The 20,543-nt window shown below is 41.6% G+C and overlaps 1 protein-coding gene across 1 annotated transcript; it reads right to left on the bottom strand.

Annotated features, from left to right (window-relative positions):
• Positions 1-2,021: 2,021 nt before the first annotated feature.
• On the bottom strand, positions 2,022-3,443 carry LOC134934620 (paraneoplastic antigen Ma1 homolog). Its single transcript, XM_063930013.1, has one exon. It carries the CDS (start codon positions 3,441-3,443, stop codon positions 2,022-2,024), a length of 1,422 nt encoding a protein of 473 aa, XP_063786083.1.
• Between the last annotated feature and the right edge of the window lie 17,100 nt (positions 3,444-20,543).

The raw sequence follows: 20,543 nt of genomic DNA, 5'->3' as shown, positions 1-20,543 counted from the left end.
ATCTAATTCACTCTCGATTCTTGACAATCTAGACAAAGAATCGGCATCTATGTTATTGATGCCTGGGCGATATTTAATCTTGAAATCATAAATAGACAAAGCAGCTAACCACCTGTGCCCGGTGGCATCTAGTTTAGCAGTGGTGAGCACATAGGTCAGGGGGTTATTGTCGGTGAATACCTCAAAACTTGCCCCATACAGATACTCATGAAATCTATCAGCCACAGCCCATTTAAGAGCAAGGAACTCCAATTTGTGGACAGGATATCTCCTCTCACTATTGGACAATCCCCGACTGATATAAGATACAGGTTGTAACTTTCCTTCATGAGTTTGGTACAACACGGCCCCTAGACCATCAAAGGACGCATCCACATGTAATGTATAAGGCAGAGTGGGGTCCACATAGGCCAATACAGGAGCATTGGTAAGACTCCATTTTAGCTTGAGGAAAGCCTCTTCACACTCCTGGGTCCATCTATCCCCAAACTCTTCAGATGGTTTGAAATATCCCTTTTCTTTACATGATGTTGCCATTGTGGTTTTACCAACTGGCGGATACCCCTTGGTTAAATCAGTGAGGGGGCGACATATTACAGAATAATAGGGAACAAAACGGCGATAGAACCCACAAAACCCGAGGAATGATCTTAGCTCCTTTAATTTTGTGGGTCTAGGCCACTCATTCACCGCTTCCACTTTAGTGGGATCGGTGGAAATGCCCTGTCGACTTACTACATGTCCCAAATAAGTCACAGAGGGCAGACAGAACTTGCATTTGTCCAAAGAGAGTTTAAAACCTTTCTTCAATAATCTATCAAGTACTCGGAGCAGACGGTGGTTATGTTCCTGCAGAGAGGACCCAAAAACAATAATATCATCGAGATAAACTAATACCTCACGATAATTCATATCACCCACCGTCTGCTCCATGGTCCTCTGAAAAGTGGCCGGGGCACCCTTGATTCCCTGAGGCATCTTCAAAAATTCGAAGAAATCCAAAGGGCAAATAAAAGCAGTCTTTTCTCTATCCTGGTGACTCATAGGTATTTGGTAATACCCACTCCGCAGATCCAACACTGTGAACCACTGACTCCCCTGCAAACAGTCCAATGCCTCCTCTATCCTAGGAACAGTGTACTGATCAGGCACAGTGCGCTGATTAAGGGTGCGATAATCAATACACATTCTAATTTTGCCATTCTTTTTACGTGCCACCACAATGGGAGAGGCATAGGGACTTTCAGAGTGTTGAATAACTTCTGTTTCCAACAGAATCTGAAGATGCTGTCTGACATCATCGAAATATGCAGGAGCAAGTCTGCGTGACCTCTCCCTGAAAGGAGTCTCATCAGTCAGCTTTATACAGTGCTCAACACCTTTTGCTTTTCCCAAATCCCATTCTCCAAGAGAAAAGACATGCTTTCGTTCCAGCAATTCCTCACATAAAATATTTCTTTCTGCCAGCCCAATGTCACTCCCCTGGAAACAGGTATTTAAGTCTTCCCGGGACATACCCTGAACAAGAGAGGAATTTTGGTGCTCAGACTCTCCACTCCTGTATTCCTCATAGCAATTCGCCATCGTAAAAGCAGTCGCTTCCCTACACATTTTTAAACACCATTCACTGAGGACCTTAAATAAATGAGCATTAGTCCCAATGATCACTGGCATTGTAGTTTTATCACCTGGTGATTCTGGGCATACCAGAGCAATTAGAGGTAATGACTCTGACACACCCATAAACCCTTCCGGAAACTCTATGTTAATTACCACATAACCTAAATATGGGTATTTCTGTTCACTCAGTCCCCAAATTACCAGTCCTTCCAGGGGCAGGAGAGGGACATCAGATAAATAATGTCTATACCAATGCTCAAATATGATGGACACCTGGGACCCACTGTCCAGCAAAACAGGGCAGGGATGTCCATTTAATTTAACAACCACACGTGGAGTAGGTCCTACCATACCATCAGGAATAGAACTACTCCACTGGGCACTCCCCATTGAATCCATATCTAATTTCTGGGAGATGGCGAGGGGCCCACCAATCTCCCTCCATCGTTTCCCTGCTGAGGAGAAGTATTTAACTGAACATTAGTTCCCACGTCACTCATTCCCCAGTCTATTGAACATTCCATTGCCCTATGTCCTAATTGTCCACAACGAAAACACCCTCTGTTTATAAAATTTCCACCTCTCCTAAAATTTCCCCTGCCACTGTTAAACCCCCTAGTAGAATTATTGGAAGTAATGATGGAGGGTTCCACCCTTTTATTTAGTGCTAAAATAAGCTGGTCTATTTTCTTACTTTGTTCCACTACCAGGGTAACCAACTTGTCTTCCTTTGACCCTTGGGCCTCAGGGGAGGGTATCACCATTTTGACAGATTTGGCATGAGTCTTTTCCCTATTAGCGATTAAAGCTTCTTCCTGTATAATTTCATTAATTAGATCATTAAGGTTGGGACTTCCTAATAATAAAGTTGTACAACGCAACCGCTGTGCTACAGGGTCAGTGGTTAATGCTCCCCTAATTAATTGTTTCAAACGTCTACTATCTACTTCAGCGGGAGCTAACCCTCCTTTATCTACAATTTTATGGATTAACTTATCAAGTCTGTATACATACTGGGACAACTTCTCCCCTGTCTTCTGATAAGTATGATGGAATCTGGCCACTAAATCACTGACGTCCTCCAATGTCCCATATGTGTATTCTAAGGCCTGAAAGTAGTCAGCCACAGCAGCCCCAGGATTACTTTTTCTAGTGGCTTGAATAATTCCCATAGCGGGTCCCCGTAAGCTCTCTACTATCCTTTGTTTTTTTATATGATCCGGGCAATGCCACTCTTCAGACTGCTGTATAGCAGCCTCCCTCCAGGCCTCATAAGGTTCCTCGCCAGTAGGTACAGGAATTATTCCTGAAAAAAGCCTCAATCGCCTATAACTACCCTCATAGTGCCACCTTTCCAATTGATGTACTACTTTATCAGCTATAACCTCTAACTGGTTACCTAATTTTTCCTCAACATTCTGTGTTTGACTACCTTCTCCAACAGTCAAGGAGGGATCTCCACTGGCTGGAGTAGACGTGTCACCCACAATTAATGGTTCAGCCGCCCTTTCACTTCCATCCTTTTCAGGCCATATAATTATCCACCGACGTTCTGGGTTAGATCTCACAGCCACCACTTTAGGAAGCAATTCAGACTCTAAATCATGACTGGTAGTTATTAATACAGCACACATCTCTCCATTTTCCCTGAATTGTTTATCAACTATCCTGGGTTGCTTCACTCCAAACAGAAACAACATCTCTGTCATAATTGTACCGTCAGTGGTGTCTGTGAGATCCCCCATTAATACAAAACTCCTTTCAGGAGTTACTCCCTTCCTTATACACCAGTCAAACACTTCACTCCTGGTATATTGTGGCATTCTGGCTACTGTGCTCACTAGCCCCTGAATATCTTACCAAAGTATCTCACGCGGTGCCTCCAAATGTAACCCTCCTTCCCTATTACTAATCTTATAAAATACTATGCAGTATTTTATTAAGGGATTGTTACCCAGTGTATGTGCCTCCACCCAAGCTATTTATGTGGGCTTGCCTGGGTAAGCCTCTCTTTAATAAACAACAATAATTGCAAAACCACTTGTCTCATAAATGTATATATGTGTGTAATTCTTTACCATTTTATACCTGTTCTTCTGTTTGCTCTTCCAGGATCTCCGGATGGATTTTTCAACTCACATTACAAATGGTAAGTATATTTATTCATCAAAGTAGTATTTGAAAGTTAAAGCAAACAAATTTTACTAGAATAGTAATACAATCACATTTATAATCCTGTCCCCCTATTTCCCTCTTTAGAACCTATACAATTTATTTGCATGCAACACAAAAATGACCTTTTTAAACACCACCATTAGGTGTTAGAGTGACCCGGGTACTCTTAAGTTAGATGAGCACAGTTACCGTTGGGGCCCAAAGAATCATAACATTTATACGTAACCGCATAGTATAATATCCAGAGTACAGTTGTAATAATACTATCCTATGGTTCTCCTTATGGATAGGGAAAGGTATTCTCCTTTTACTCCTGTATTTACTTTAAAACACAAAAAAAGAAATTCCTCCGCTAATATACTTCCTACGTAGGCCCTCTCAGTTTGACGTACTACTCATTGTAACACTGTATCGGCTGTGGCCAAAAAGAGAGTCGTCTAATATTCCGAAAGTCCGTTACTGCCTCCTTAGCTTAATCGCATTTTACCATATTTCAGTCAGTGGGACCTTACATCAATTAACATCACTGTTCTGGATATTATTCTTGAGTCTGTTACAGTTATTACATGCCATTACCCTTATATAAGTATGTGGGCTGCCTTCTTACGTTTCAATAGGTCCCCTGAATAATGCTGTATTTATTCTGTAAAAGATGTTCGGTGCTCTGTTACAATTGTATCTCCTTCTACTGAATGTATCTACCTTGACAGTAGTTACAGAACTGTTTCAATTACTTGACACATTTGGTTTGATCCTAGCTTGATGCTGTAAAATGATTACAGCTCTTTCTTTTATAGTTTTAACAAGAAATATGCCATATATATAAACAGTTACTTCACAACATGAGGAGATTTATGGCTTGCTTTAACAAAAAAACTTCTTCTTTTCCTGAAGTATAATACTGTTCTTCAATATATATCTATATATGGGGTAAGGAGATGTTATCCCATTACAAGTCTATAGATAGGTTGTAAATTCCTATAACAAAGGACAGGATCGGTTGAGCTGAATGTCTATCTTAGAGAATTATCCTTCAAGCTAGAGGCTGCTTCATTTTGTAAATAGTCATTTGGCTGTAGCAGTATACTGCATTACATCGCCTGATCTGCAGTGTGATGTGCCTGACTTCACTTCTTAGAGATAATGGGCTGTGACTGTATGTTGCAGTGCATTTGTCTCACTTACAGTTTAGGCGTCTGCGCTGCTTACTCTTCCTCCTCAGGACTGACAGTCACTGCCAAGCTAGCCTCTATCTGATTCGGAGCTGGGGATGCAGCTGTGGGAAACATCAGCCCACACTCACTTCTCCATTTGGTTGCTAAGACGCGCTGCTCTATGATCCGTCACCACGGACCGCCCCATCCACCTCCGCTCTGCTGCCCGCTGCTTCCGATTCTCCAGCCGCCGCTTAGGATGTCACGGCTGCCCCGGCAATAGCGGCGCCTCAACGACGCGGCACTTCTTCCATCTCCGCCGGCACCTGGGGACCCGTAGACAGGTACACCGACTCAGCGGTCACTTCTGCCTCCGCTGCCCGCTTCTGGCACCTCCGCTAGCTATGTCTGGCACCGCTCCCCCTACTCTCAACCGCCGCCGTTCAGCTTACAGCAAGTTTACGGCTCTTAGCAGCGGTGAGCATCGGGATGCGGGCACTGACAAAGGGATCTGCAGACTGCCTCTCCGCCAGTGAGGAGCTCTTTTTATACTCCTCTAAACTCACGGCTCGTGCCCCCCTCTTCCCGCCTAAGCCACGAGCTATACCCCCCCGGTCAGCAGCGCTGTATAGCTCGCGGGGCTCTCGTGGCATTCTAGAGCCTTCTGTCAGAGCTGTTAATGCCTGACAGAATGTTCACTGACAGGAGCCACTAAATCCATACAGCCTCTCACTTTTGTTTTTTTTTGTTTCTATGCTACGTTAATACAGACTGTATTGTTAAAAAACTTGCACTCATAGCATATTTAATAAATAATTTACAAACATTTATCCCCTTTAAAATCCAGTTATATACACATTTATAAATATATTAAATGCCACCACAATTCTTCATTTAATATATATATATATTATTCATTAATACACACATAACTATATATATATATACACATTAGGCATATCATTTTCAAGGTCAACATGCATATGTGAACCACTACATCTATACTTCATTTCCAAAACAACAACCACAATCCCTGTTACATTAGGAGAAAATATGCTTTGTTGAACATGGATTTAATCAACATATGATGCTTCAGTTACCCACCAGATTTTATCTATCTATCTATCTATCTATCTATCTATCTATCTATCTATCTATCTATCTATCTATCTATCCAGTATATATAGTAATGTAGAATGGCACTCAAGGTTCAATTGCACAGCTGCCGGGGTGCCCTCCAATATTCAAGATACAAGCTCAATGTCTGTATACACAGACCAGGCGGCACTCCATCGGACTTAAATAAATGGTACAGATTTATTTCTTAGAAGCCCATATATATTATTATTTATTACTAGTTATTTATAGCGCACACATATATTCCGCAGCACTTTACAGAGAATATTTGGCCATTCACATCAGTCCCTGCCCCAGTGGAGCTTACAATCTATTTTTCCCTACCACATGTACACACACACACATACAGGCTAGTATTAATTTTGTTGGGATCCAATTAACCTACCAGTATATTTTTGGATTGCAGGGGGAAACCAGAATACCCGGAGGAAACCCATGCAAGTACGGGGAGAATATACAAACTCCACACAGTTAGGACCATGGTGAGAATCGAACCCATGACCTCAGTACTGTGAGGCAGTAATGCTAACCATTACACCATCCGTACTGATATATATATATTAATATGATTTGGGGTCACAGTGTGTGACTTAGAGGCACAGTGTAGCATATAATGTGATTTGGGGACACAGTGTGGCATATATTGTGACTTAATGGCACAGTGTAGCTTATAATGTGAATTGGAGTACCCACACAGTGAGGAATATAATGCAGAGTCAGATTAAGGGGGGCTCACAGAGGGTACATTACCCCGGGCCCTCCTGTCTCAGGGGGCCCCGTGCGTGCCGTCCTGCACCCTGTCTCCAGCGTTTTTGCTGGTATGCACTGGAGTCCCAGCGGTGAACCGTGTGCAGGTTCCAGCCACACACAGAACCAGAGGTACAGTACTCTATAACACTCCAGGGAGCCGCGCCTCCTAGCCGCCCCCTTCTCCCAGCTGCAGAGGGGTGGCTGTCGACTGGCTTAGATATTAGATCCACTCCCCCGGGTCCGTCTCCATGTCTCTGGGGGTGCGGCATACACATAGCCATCTGACACCAGCAGTCACTGACCGCACTCCACCACTCTCCCCACAGCACATCGCTGTGCAGCTCCCCTCTATGCCGGCTTACCTCAGCCCACTTCTATCAGTCAGTTCTGTGGGTCCTTTGGGGGTATCTATCCATCTATCTGTACTTTTTTTAGTCTGTGGGGGCCCCTTTTTCCTAAGTGCCCCAGGCCCCCTGGAGCTTTAATCTGGCTCTGATATAATGTGAACTGGGGGCAATGTGTGTTATAAAATGGGAATTATGGCACAGTCCTGGCAAGGTTGGGGAGTTCAAAAATAGAATGTGCAGGGCCCAATAATTCTGTTGCTGGCTCTAGTAAAATAGGTAGTTTTCTAGATCATACACGTTACAATTTGGTTTTATATAGCTAAATACCTCTCAAGATTATTGCATGTCTGGGCTCTTTTATTGTACTCGGTTATTATTAAAGACACTGTCAGCTAATTTTCCTGCTCTACTTATTTGCAATATCTGTAATCAGTGTTAGACTTGGGCATGAAGGGCCCACCGGGGGAATGCAGTGGTAGGGGCCCATGTTAAGGGGCGTGACCAGTCTTCAGAGGGGATGTGGCCATCCACCACAGAGGCTTGGCTAACCATTAGAGAGTGCATGGTCTGGGCCTCTTGATAAATATATATGGTAAATACTGCTAGTGCATGCATGATAATGTATCAGACTAATAACAACAATGCACTGTAGAAAATACACCATAGTCCTGTGCAGTATAAGATAGCATATATATAATGTATAATTTAAGTGCACCATCTGGAACCTGATCCCTAGAGAAGGAGGATGACAGCCCAGGCAGTGGGGACCGCTGGGGGTTTCCCCTGGACCCTGTGAGCCAGTCCAACCCTGTCTATAGGGAGTTATGATTCATTATAACACTATACTAACTTTTTTAAGCAGTTCCAACCTTGCCTGTCCTCTTGGTTCCCTCAGCACCACTTATTGCCAACATCTGCCTACAGTTCTGCTCTCCATAACAAAGAAAAAGAGGAGATAGGTTAAAGACATAAAGGCCATTTTTCATCAATAGAGAAGAGAGGGTTTGCTTGTAATCAGAATAATGATGGTGGGTTAGGGTCTTTTTGTAGTCTCTTGTTATAAAGAATACTGGAAGTTGTCCAGTAAAAATAGTAGAACATTTACAAGTAGATAACGCTATTAAATAAATCTAATGGGGAAATTTAATTACTGTTACTGACTATTAATCATACCCTTTTTCCACTAGCTTATAAAACCTGGGTTTATCTGTGATGGCGTGCATAAACCTGGGATTTTTGGTAGTGGAAATGGCTCCCTCACAGAAAACCAGGGTCAAGTGACCCAGGAATCCTACCCGGGTAGCTACCAGGGTCGACCCGGGAATGACACGGGTAAGGGTGCAGTGTAAATGGGTTACCCGTGTCATCCGACCCGGGACATGTTTACAGCATGCATAGAGCCCATACCTCCCTGATCACAGTGTCCCATGGGCGAGCGGGAGGTTGGGGGTGTGGCCTAATGGTACTGAGGCCATGCTCAAATGGTCCCGATCTACCAGTTTTCTGGGCGCTTGTAGATGACGTCATCTCCAAGCGCCGGCCAGAAGACACTGCACCTGGGTGCAGTGTAAATGGCTCCGACCCAGGATATTCCTGGGTCGTGCCGCAGTGGAAAAGGGGTCATGTCTCGGGTCTGACCTGGCTTGGAACCGTGTTCCAAATTCCGGGTCAGACCCGCGACTTTAGTGGAAAAGGGGCATCAGTTTAACCATGATTCAACACATTAAGGAAAACTAATTTCGTATGAGAATCTTACTGGAATAAATCATGGAATCTTGAAAACTATTATAACAAGAGTAAAGTGGAACACGCAGTGAGCATAGATATGTGCAATAATGACATATATTAATCGATTTTACATTATTTGTTAGATCAGCAGTAAATAAATAGAATTTCAACATTTTTTAAACACACAACAAAGGACAATTAAGAGCAAAACAAATATTCTTTGTTGTTTTTTTGTTACTTTGTGTACTAAAATATACTGTTCATGCACAAATAAAGTCTCATTGCATCAATGGAGATTACAAAGGATACATGAGCATCTCTTGAGAAGAAAATATATGTACAGTAATCTGCCTCCACTAGCTGTCTGCAGATTATCGTTTACAACTGACAACAAAAGCTAACATTCAACTAAGCAGCAAATGTAAACAAAAAAATAACACTTCTACAGTTCTGACAAATTCTGTGAATTTTTACTTCAAGGCTGGGTACACAGTTTTCGATATATGGTTCGATTAATTGACCAACAATATATCTCTAGCCAGTGCCGTAACTAGACATTTTAGCGGTGTGTGCAAGATAGGGCATTGGCGCCCCCCCCCCCTCTATGTAAAAAAGGGGAGCGAGCAAAAAATATAGGGGCCGCAGTGTAAATGCTGGCAGCGCCGCATGCAGCTGTCCCTATCATTCCGTATTGGCTGGCCGCCGCCACTGTAAATGCTGGGATGAGGGAAGCACATCCCAGCATTCACAGCAGCGCCGGCCAGCCAATGCGGAAGGAGTCGGACTGCTGCAGTGGCGCCGCCACCAATTACATAGCGCTGCTGTGGGCTCCCTCCACCCCCTCCCTCCTCCTCCTTCTCCGCTGCTCCCAGTCCTCCTCTGGCACAGGCGGCTTCTGAAGAGTCAATTTGACTCATTACAAGCTGCTGACTTTAGGGAATGCCGTTGTGCCCTCAGTGCGACTGCGCTGTGTGCCAGGCACACCTGGCACACACATAGTTACGGCACTGTCTCTAGCAATCGGAGTACACCCGCTGTGAATGATCATTCACAAACATACATTATCAGGTTGGCCTTGTAGCACAGCCAATGCCTGTATTTCTTACAGATATATCCTTCCTTTTACCTGCTTGCATGGCCGAACCAGCAACTTCGTAACAGGTCTACCACAGCAGCCATTGAATAAGACATCACAAGTGGGTGGGCATATTCAAATGGATCTGCTGCCCAACATATTGGGCAGTGGATTGGTAAGTAACAGTGACGTGTGGTGAGGTCATAGGCTTAGGAGGCACTGATATTATATATATATAATCAATGCAATACCCAGCCCAGTGGCCCCCCCTCTCTCACCTGCGTGTCCAGTGTAGGCGCTGCTGCTGGCTGGGAGGGCAGAGGAAGGAGAGGGAAGAACATTGGCCTCTGCTGCCGCACGCACTCTGGGCTTCCCTCCACCACCGCTTCACTGCTCCACCGCTGCTGTAACCGGCCAGCTGCAACACAAATCATGTCCGGGATCCGCCGCCACTTCCGCCCGCCGTGCCGTGTATGAGTGATTAGACAGTGGATCCAGCACCGGATCCGCTGTCCAATCACAACTGCCTTGCTGACATGGGCGTGTTGTCCCTGTCAATGAGGCACTTATAGAAGTGCCGCTTACAGCATCTTTTTTAAAGGGCTTTACAGCACAGTGCTTGACCCCGCCCTCCGCTCTGTCCCCATTCCCATTATGTATGGGAGGCACTGCTATCAGTGCCTCTCAAACTAATTAAATGAGTTAAAATTATTAAAATAAAATAAAGAAGATACTTATGACACAGAAAATGTGTCATAAGTATCTTCTTTGTATTATTTTAATAATTAATCACAGGGGAGGCACTGCCTCCCCTGCCTCCCCTTGACTGCACGTCCCTGGTAAGTAAGTATACACAAGTTCATTTGTGCTTACATGTTGTTACCTATCAATAGATTAGTCGGCAAGCTAAATGTGTATCCGGCCTAACAACCATATTAGTAGCATTTAAAAAAAAGCCAAAACAACTTATATATTAGATGAAGTGATTCTTTAACAGTGTGCACACTCAAAATGATGGGGACAGTACAAAATTGATATAATGACATAACTAACGACTAGCCATCTTGTTGCGCTACATCTCAGCATATGGAAGAAAAAAATTTTATGTGCAGATTTTATCTTTGCATAAATTACACCCAATATGTATGCATCCAACTCAGCATCAGGCCCATAGGAATCCGGGAAAGGCAATCACTATATTTGGGGTCTGGGGCCATATTTTTTCAATGCTTTTGGCTATAAAGAAAGACACATAATAAAAAGTGTCTATAGTGCACATGTGACAAGTATTCTTTAGCATTTGTTGTGGAGACGTATTGTTTGCCATCTAACATTGATATGTTATCATTTTTTGCTGATACATTTCTAAATTCATTAAAAAGTTATACAAAAACACAATTTAGTGTTCTACACACATTTATATAAATCTGGAACATCTGGGTTTATAAGACATCTTATAAACAAAGATTTAAAACTAACAACCATTTTGTTATATTGTCCCGGCATATTATTTGGCCAGTGTTGAAGGGTATAAGCTAAGTTAATGTATGAAAAGAATGTAGAACATCACAATAACTTACACTGTGCCAAAGCAAGCTGGGGTGTAATAATCCCCTTCTTCTAACTGGCACAGCTCACAATAGCAATGTGATTGCCACTTACAGAATCATGCTTTATTATATGTGATGGCAGCTCCATTGTTTTCCTAAAATGCATACAATGAGGATTAGTATTTGCTATTAATGATGACTTATCGGGGATGATTTTCTATGGTATGAAACAAATAAATAACTGAGGTAACTTTGTGTGTGCTGTAAAGCATACCTCCCAGTTGTTTTCAAGGGACAGTCCTGATTCTGTGAAAAGGGTGAATGTTCCTGGGTGAATTGGTATGAAATTTGGGCGAAGAAGGGTGGGATTTGAGCTGATAGGGGGCACTGCCTATTTTACCCTGTTTTGGCATGTGTAAATGCTGCGAGGAATGCATAAGGTTTATACTCCAGCCAGGGCCGGTTCTAGACCATGGGGGGGTCATTCCGAGTTGATCACTCGCTGCCATTTTTTTGCAGCGCAGCGAACAGGTCACTACTGCGCATGCATATGCACCGCAATGCGCAGGTGCGTCGTACGAGTACAAAGCGGATCATTGCTGGGCGATGGATTTAACAAAGAATCCATTGGCACAGCCGATCGCAAGGAGATTGACAGGAAGAGGGCGTTTGTGGGTGGCAACTGACCATTTTCTGGGAGTGTTTGAAAAAATGCAGGCATGTGCAAGCGTTTGCAGGGCGGGTGTCTGACGTCAATTCCAGGACCAAAAAGACTGAAGTGATCGCAAGGGCTGAGTAAGTACAGAGCTACTCAGAAACTGCAAAAAACGTTTTCGTCTCGCTTGGCTGCACATGCATTCGCACACTTGCAAAGCGGAAATACACTCCCCTGTGGGTGGCTACTATGCGTTTGCATGGCTGCTAAAAGTAGCTAGCGAGCGATTATCTCGGAATGACCCCCATGTACATATTTGTACCAAGCCTTAGCAGCCAAATAGATGTTTTACTTGCATAAGACTGATATGAGCTGTTTGACTGCTAGAGGATGAGCATTGCTTAGCATTGTATAAAAGATGTATCAAGCCTTGGAGAGGCCAGTCAGTAAAACAGTAGGGATGACCATTGGTTTGTGTAAACATCAATGATCATCCATTAAATAGTTTGTAGCCATCAATTGTCACTTGCCAGTTCACCATCAATGGTAAACATACCGATGGCCACCCCTAACAAGAAAAGGGTGAGAAATTTGTTATTTCTCTAAATGATGTAATGTACTTCAAAGGAGAAACACTATTTACACCTTTTTCTATTTAAATGCTGGAGAAAAGCAGTTTTAAACTGTGCTAAACAGTCCCTTATAACTTTTAATGGGGCATAATCTCCCACACATTTTCTTATCAATAATAACAATTATAGTGCATTAAAAAACTTCATTCCAGAAAATGCATGAGTAGCTAATTAATAAGGAATTTTTTTTATTAAATTCACTGGACTGTGTCTGTATAACCAATTTACACATATACACATATAGACAATTTACACATATAGGGGTAAATTTACTAACATTCGTAATTTTCTGTTTGAGGTCAAAGTTCAATCACGAATGACATCGAAAGTGTAAATATGCAACTTTTTGAATTCATTGCGACTAATTTACTAAGCTGCCGTATTCTGCATTTTCGTTTTTTCCGATGTCGATGTCATTCGTTTTTTTAGGCAGTGTTTTACGTGAGTGACTTGTAAAACACTGCCGACTTTAATACAATGAATCTCGGCCGGATCTGAGAGATCCGTGCTGGGCTTCATTGTGCACCTTGTAAAAAAAATAAAAATGTTTAAACTTTAAAAAAAAAATTGCGTGGGGTCCCCCCTCCTAAGCCAAATTAGCCTCGGGCTCTTTGAGCCGGTCCTGGTTGCAAAAATATGGGAAAAAAATTGACAGGGGTTCCCCCATATTTAAACAACCAGCACAGGGCTCTGCGCCTGGTCCTGGTTCCAAAAATACGGGGGACAAAAAGCGTAGGGGTCCCCCGTATTTCTGAAACCAGCACCGGGCTCCACTAGCTGGACAGATAATGCCACAGCCGGGGGTCACTTTTATACAGCGCCCTGCGGCCGTGGCATTAAATACCCAACTAGTCACCCCTGGCCGGGGTACCCTGGAGGAGTGGGAACCCCTTCAATCAAGGGGTCCCCCCCTCCAGCCACCCAAGGGCCAGGGGTGAAGCCCGAGGCTGTCCCCCCCATCCAAGGGCTGCGGATGGGGGGCTGATAGCCTTTAGTTGAAAGTGTTGAATATTGTTTTTAGTAGCAGTACTACAAGTCCCAGCAAGCCTCCCCCGCAAGCTGGTACTTGGAGAACCACAAGTACCAGCATGCGTCGGAAAACCGGGCCCGCTGGTACCTGTAGTACTACTACTAAACAAATACCCCAATAAAAACATAAGACACACACCTTGAAAGTATAACTTTAATACATACATCCACACCACCATATACACATACTTACCTTATGTTCACACGAGGGTCGGTCCTCTTCTCCATGTAGAATCCATGGTGTACCTGTGGAAAAAATTATACTCACATACTCCAGTGTAGAAGCCTCTTCTGCTTGTAATCCATTTGTAATCCACAAACTTGTAAAAATAAAAAAAACGGACACCCGGCCTCGAACTGAAAGGGGCCCCATGTTTTCACATGGGACCCCTTTCCCCGAATGCCAGAAACCCCCTCTGACTTATGTCTAAGAGGGTTTCTTCAGCCAATCAGGGGCACCCTCCTGATCGGCTGTGTGCTCATGTACTGTATGACAGGCAGCACACGGCAGTGTTACAATGTAGCGCCTATGCGCTCCATTATAACCAATGGTGGGAACTTTGTGGTCAGCGGTGAGGTTACTTTCGGTCAACCGGACCCCTACGCTTTTTGTCCCCCGTATTTTTGGAACAGGACCAGGCGCAGAGCCCGGTGCTGGTTGTTTAAATATGGGGGAACCCCTGTCAATTTTTCCCTCATATTTTTGCAACCAGGACCGGCTCAAAGAGCCCGAGGCTGGTTTTGCTTAGGAGGGGGGACCCCACGCAATTTTTTTTGTAAAAATGAACACTTTCCCATCCCCTTCCCACTGATAAACATGCACGGATCTCATGGATCCCTGCATGCCTATCCAAACACGGGATAAAAAAGCAGGTCTGTTTTTTTTTAGCACTTTTTTACGAATTGTATTTCTGCACGGCAGTGTTTGGCTATTGTCGGCAGTGTTTGTGATTTGCACTTTTTAGTAAATTCCCGATTTCTACCAAATTGCAGGCGTATTTGACCGATGGTGTATTGATTCGTGATTTTTTCCTAGGACTTCCAAAATATTACGAATGCCTTCATCACTGCCGTGATTTTTGCTTAGTAAATTACCGAGATGACACTTTGAAGAAAAAACGGCATCTCGGTCAAAATCGGGACCTTAGTAAATATACCCCAGTGTATGCTAAGCTAATTACCCGACCACTTGCTCCCTTATAAAATGGTCAGTTAGGGACAGCAGGACAGTAGGCTTTGGTGACTCTTTTTGATCATTACTCTCAGATGTTAATTTGATTTCCTAAAACTGAATTAAGGTCTTTGAGATTAATTAGCATTCCTGGGCGAAAGCAAAATTAATATATATGCTGCAAAACAATAATTTATTACTGGTCATATTTTTTATATTTATTTTCTTTAATTGGGCTTGTCACAATCTTTCCCATTACTAGGAATTGGTAGACTTCATATCTAGATTTTATAAGAGTCCTCATATATTGCCCAAAGAGCAAAAAAATACATATACAGCTTAGTATAATTGTATTTATTATAATTTTTTTTCATAAAGCACTACCATTTTACATTACACCATACATTGAATATAAGTGTTACAGGTTGAGTCTCCCTTTTGCAAAATTGCAAAATACAGAACTATGGAATTTTGTGAGCGCAACTTATATAATGACATCTTTGTTTCTGATGGTTTAATGTCCATAGACTTGTTTAATGCGAAAAATTATAAAAAATATTGTATAAAAATACCTTTAGGCTCTGCGTATAAGGTGCATAGGAAACAAATGCATCTAGTACTTAGACTTGGGTACCATCCCCAAGATATATTATGGTAAGGTATGCAAATATTCCAAAATACTGAAAAATCCGATATCCAAAATACTTCTGGTCTGAAGCATTTGGAAATGGGAGACTCAACCTGTACTGTGAGAATGACCAGCAGTACAAATGTAGCGACTGAATAGTAAAAGAACATGATCTCAGATACTGGACAGCATACAACAACAGTTGGGTAGTTATGGATTGTTCTTTCTTGTTACATCGTGGGAAATGGGATGGTCTCCTGTCTCAGATGTAGCAGATGGTAACTTGCAGTTCTAGTAGAGTATTCCAAACCAGCCACAACATATACATGATTACAGCACAGTACATTTTATTTAATGATTATAGAACTTTTTATATTAAATTGTGCATTTACATGTGGCATATAACCTCAAAGCAAGTAAGGATAATTAAAGAATAAAATCATTATTTTTATATGAATCATTCATATGTCTGAAGTATAAAAAAAAGTCTGACATTTAAGGATGAGTGTGGTTGGTGTCGATAGATGCCTTTGATGTTAAAACTAGACTCACATCAACATATGGCCACCCTGAATACAAAAGAATTTGTGGTTGGTCTCAAAATTTCTCTTTCATTTCAGATAGTCTATGCAAACAGCAGAACTTGTCAGGGTTGTGTTTATATCATGTATCTTTTATGTTTTTCAGAGGGTTACTGTATAGTTTACTCAGATATCTTAGTTTGACAGATATGTCTAAGTGTGGCAAAAATATTGAATTAAAGTAATGTTTAACTTTAAATTTATATATATATCACACATTTAGTATCCTTTAGTTCCTATAAAAATACAAATCGAATGCTTATTTCTTTCTCCTTTTAAGCTTATTTTATGCTTTAAAAGCAAATGTAAAGCACTTTGAGTCCTATTGGTTCTATATAATTATTATTATTATTATTATTAATAATAATAATAATAATAATAATAATAATAATATTATATAAGCATAATGATTTGAAAATTATTTTCCCTTTTCAATACTTTATTTTTTACAATTTGCTGCTAAAATATTTTCTGCTGTATTTAAATTGTCTGAATAACTGTGATGTTGTTTAATTACAAATATGTACCATACAGTGCACCCTACCCAAATAAGTCATAAGCTTTATTTTGTTTATTCTAGTGGTTCCCAAACTAGGTCCTCAAGGCTTCTAACATGCCAGGTTTTCCAGGTTCCAGGTCCTTGAGGACCGAGTTTGGGAACCAGTGGTCTATTCTGTTTAGGAAGTGTACAATATATTTATAAATGTCATGATACTGAAGAAAGCTTTATTGTGTGTGTGTGTGTGTGTGTGTGTGTGTGTGTGTGTGTATAGATAGATAGATAGATAGATAGATAGATAGATAGATAGATAGATAGATAGATAGAATGTCCACACTCACATCTTGATAGCAATTATTGAGGTGCAGAAACCAATTGAATCCAGGATATAGCATCCAATATAGAAAGAGTAAAGGATGCACTCATCAGTTTTGTAGAAGCAATATGAGGTTTATTGAGACATCATAGATAAGTCACAACTGACATTTCAGTCCTTGTTTGGGATCTTTGAAGATAGATATTCAGAAGCAATCCCAAATTAAGTGAAGTGGAGATAGCTTGTGCTACTTCCGTGCCTTAGTTATTCCAGTGAGCAGCAGCCAGAATTTGGGAAACAGATTACCACATTTTGAAAAAAGGGTCATTATGTTTTTAATTGCCCCCAGGTGCCCCTTTATGGGGAGACAAAATATAAAGCATGTTTATAAAGTAAAATAAATATGCCTCATGTAATAAAGATTTTTTTATTTCATGTTGCACTTGATATTTCATTTGGCCTCATGAGATAAGCAATAGGACATGTGTTGCTTAGTTTTATAAAATGCAGAAATAATATAATAATGCAAGAAAAATAACACAGAATTGATGTGACAATAATATTTCTCAATAGCATATGTTAGATATAATTTGAATAAAGCAGTCTTTATAATATTTTGCAAGGCAAATATTAGCAGAGGGCAAGATAGCAGAGGGCTTGGAGGTAAATTACCTGGAGGTAATTCAGAAATGGACGCAGTGTAGTAGCAGCTGCTCTTTCTAAATTATACTTATGCCACAGGTAACACCTGAAGAAAGAAGACGCCTCCTTATGGCATTGTAAATCCGTGGTTGCGAAAGTTACAGCCATTGGCCAGCCTAAGCTTACTGAGAATGACTGCCATTACTCCTCTGCTGGAGCCAGGAAATCTGCATGAGAAGAAATAGACCCTGGCCTTGGCGCCACCCCCTTCCTGCTCCCAATGGGTGCAGTTTGGGGGTAACGGCATGCAATCTCACACACAGAGCAGGAGCAGTACTCTCAACATCGGAGTTGTATGCAAGCTATTGTGTTTGCATACAACTTTGTATCAGCCCAGGTTTTATTAAAAATAATCCTTATGAATGTATACTGTATGCTAGAGACAGACTGGAAATAACACTATATCTGTGAGCTATATATTTTTTATTAATTATAACATTTTATTTTTATTTTGGTGTAAGGCAGATATTATAAAAGGTGATAGACAGTAGACAAAATCTGCAATATTTTTGTAACCTTATAAACCCACAATAGGAATACATAATATATTGTTAGAGTAGTTGGTGGAGGGACAAAACGCCTGTTCATATTGCTAATCATGTAATTATTGGCTTTTATTATGAAGTTTTCTCCATGATCCCCAACACTGCGATTTTATAGAATTATTTCAGATGCTATTTCTCCTGGGAATGTAAACCTTAGAAGTAATAAGTCTCTTGTTAAAGAAGGAGCTGGCTGCAGCGCTTTCCTCTTTGCAGATTCCCAAGCAGTACAACTAAAGAAGAACGATTCCGTTTGTTGCAGAGGTGGGTGTGTAAACTTCTCCATGAATGCAAATTTACATATTAGGCTTTTAACTTCAAGAGAATAAGCAGAGGGTGAAGATTCTACAAAACTCATATGACTGGAAGTGGCTTCACCCCAACACCTAACCATGGGCCTAATTCAGACCTGATTGCAGCAGCAAAATTGTTCTCTAGTGGGCAAAACCGTGTGTACTGCAGGGAGGGGGGGGGGGGGGGGGGGGCAGATATAACAGGTGTAGAGAGAGTTAGATTTGGGTGGGGTGTGTTCAAACTGAAATCTAAATTACAGTGTAATAATAAAGCAGCCAGTATTTACCCTGCACAGAAACAAAATAACCCACCCAAATCTACAGTAACTCTCCCTGTACGTTATATCTGCCCCGCCTGCAGTGCACGTGGTTTTGCCCATTAGAGAACATTTTTTGCTGCTGCGATCAGGTCTGAATTAGGCCCAACGCCCCTCAAGTTAATACTATTATTTGAGTGGTATCCTGGCGGCCCTGAACGTTAGTGCAAAGTTGCAGCTGTGTAATAGTTGCTCACCTCCAATCAGCAATTAACTCATATCATTTTACTGTTAATCTAATGAAGAAGCAGTAGTGATCCGTTGCTGGGATTTACTGCACATTTACATTTATGCACCATGATAGTGTACAAGTACTATTTGTCTTCATGAGGAATCTGTGTTGTATAGCTTAATAGTCTTAACGATAATACATAGAGACATAGCCAACTTCTCTCTTAATTTATGTGTCTGCTAAAAAAGTATGTCTTATTCTATATTAATGAACTGTAAGAAGGATAATATTTGGTTAATTTCTACATTCTGAAGGTCGTACGTACTGTAATGAAAATAATCTGGGTGTTTGTACAATTCTGCTCTGAGACGTTTCATATTAATCCAGACACTGCACCTTGTTAAGGTTGTGGTTTCTTTGAAGTTCTTGAGAATGACAGAAATCCCTTATGATATACAGCAGCTGAAAATTAATTTAAGATGTCAAATTCCCAAATAAGAGACCCAGCAATTTTGCAGCATTCTTTTTGTGGTCTAATGCTACATTTGCCAGAGAAGTGCCTTTTCTGTATTAAGTCAAATATTTTTTTTTTTTTTTTTTTAAATGGAGCAATCTGCAATTAGTTCAAGCAGAAAAGATTACAGCCAGGTGCAGCTTTTGATGTGATTGCTGGGCCCTTTTGTTAATTGTGTCTTAGTACTAGTTTGGTACTGGTCATTCTGTAGGCATGTGTGGAATTCATGGATATTGCAAGTTAGCTTGTCTAGACAACAAGATCTGGCATCAGTGGAATTTGTAAGAGGTTATTGGATTTATTGATGGTTGTCTTCTTAGAGAAGTAAAAGACAGAGTGATATACCCCATTGCCATTGTAAATAGAAATCATGCTATTATCATAGTTTATATTTTTATTTTATTTTAATCCATAGTAGACAACATGCCTTTAAATTACTGTGCAAAAACATGCAATGTGAGGTATTTCAGGTATACTTATATATTTCTGCATGTGTGTGTGTGTGTGTGTGTGTGTGTGTGTGTGTGTGTGTGTGTGTGTGTGTGTGTGTGTGTGTGTGTGTGTGTGTGTGAGTGTGTGTGTAGTCCTGCTTCACTAATTATGAATGTTGGGAAGTATGCAGCACCCTGGTTGACCACCCCACCAGCCAGTGGTGGTCCTAGGGGCAGGCAAGCAGGGCAACCGCCTGAGGTGCTGCAGTCTGAGGATGCAGCAGCAGTCACCCCACTGGCGCCCACCCACTTTTGCATGCTGTCAGCCTATGTCCTGTTTATAGTCACAGCCTCTGCTGTCTAAGAGCAGAATGAGGATGGCTGAGATATCTCCCTATGGCCCCTTCCCTTCCATCTGAAATGCACTTGTAATACTGTCTGTAAAAAGTTTTACAATATATGTCCCCACCGCAGGGGGTCGGTACCCATTTTTTTGTATACCAAGCCAACAGCAATATGTTCCCT

This window comes from Pseudophryne corroboree, chromosome 6 (assembly GCF_028390025.1).
Source record: "Pseudophryne corroboree isolate aPseCor3 chromosome 6, aPseCor3.hap2, whole genome shotgun sequence".
In the NCBI taxonomy this organism is placed as follows: domain Eukaryota; kingdom Metazoa; phylum Chordata; class Amphibia; order Anura; family Myobatrachidae; genus Pseudophryne; species Pseudophryne corroboree.
Note: the sequence above shows the minus strand (reverse complement) of the source record. Positions and strands in the feature narration are given on the sequence as shown.

Coding starts and splice junctions, on each gene's coding strand:
- LOC134934620 (XM_063930013.1), bottom strand. CDS start 3,443: ATGCCACAATATACCAGGAGTGAAGTGTTTGACTGGTGTATAAGGAAG.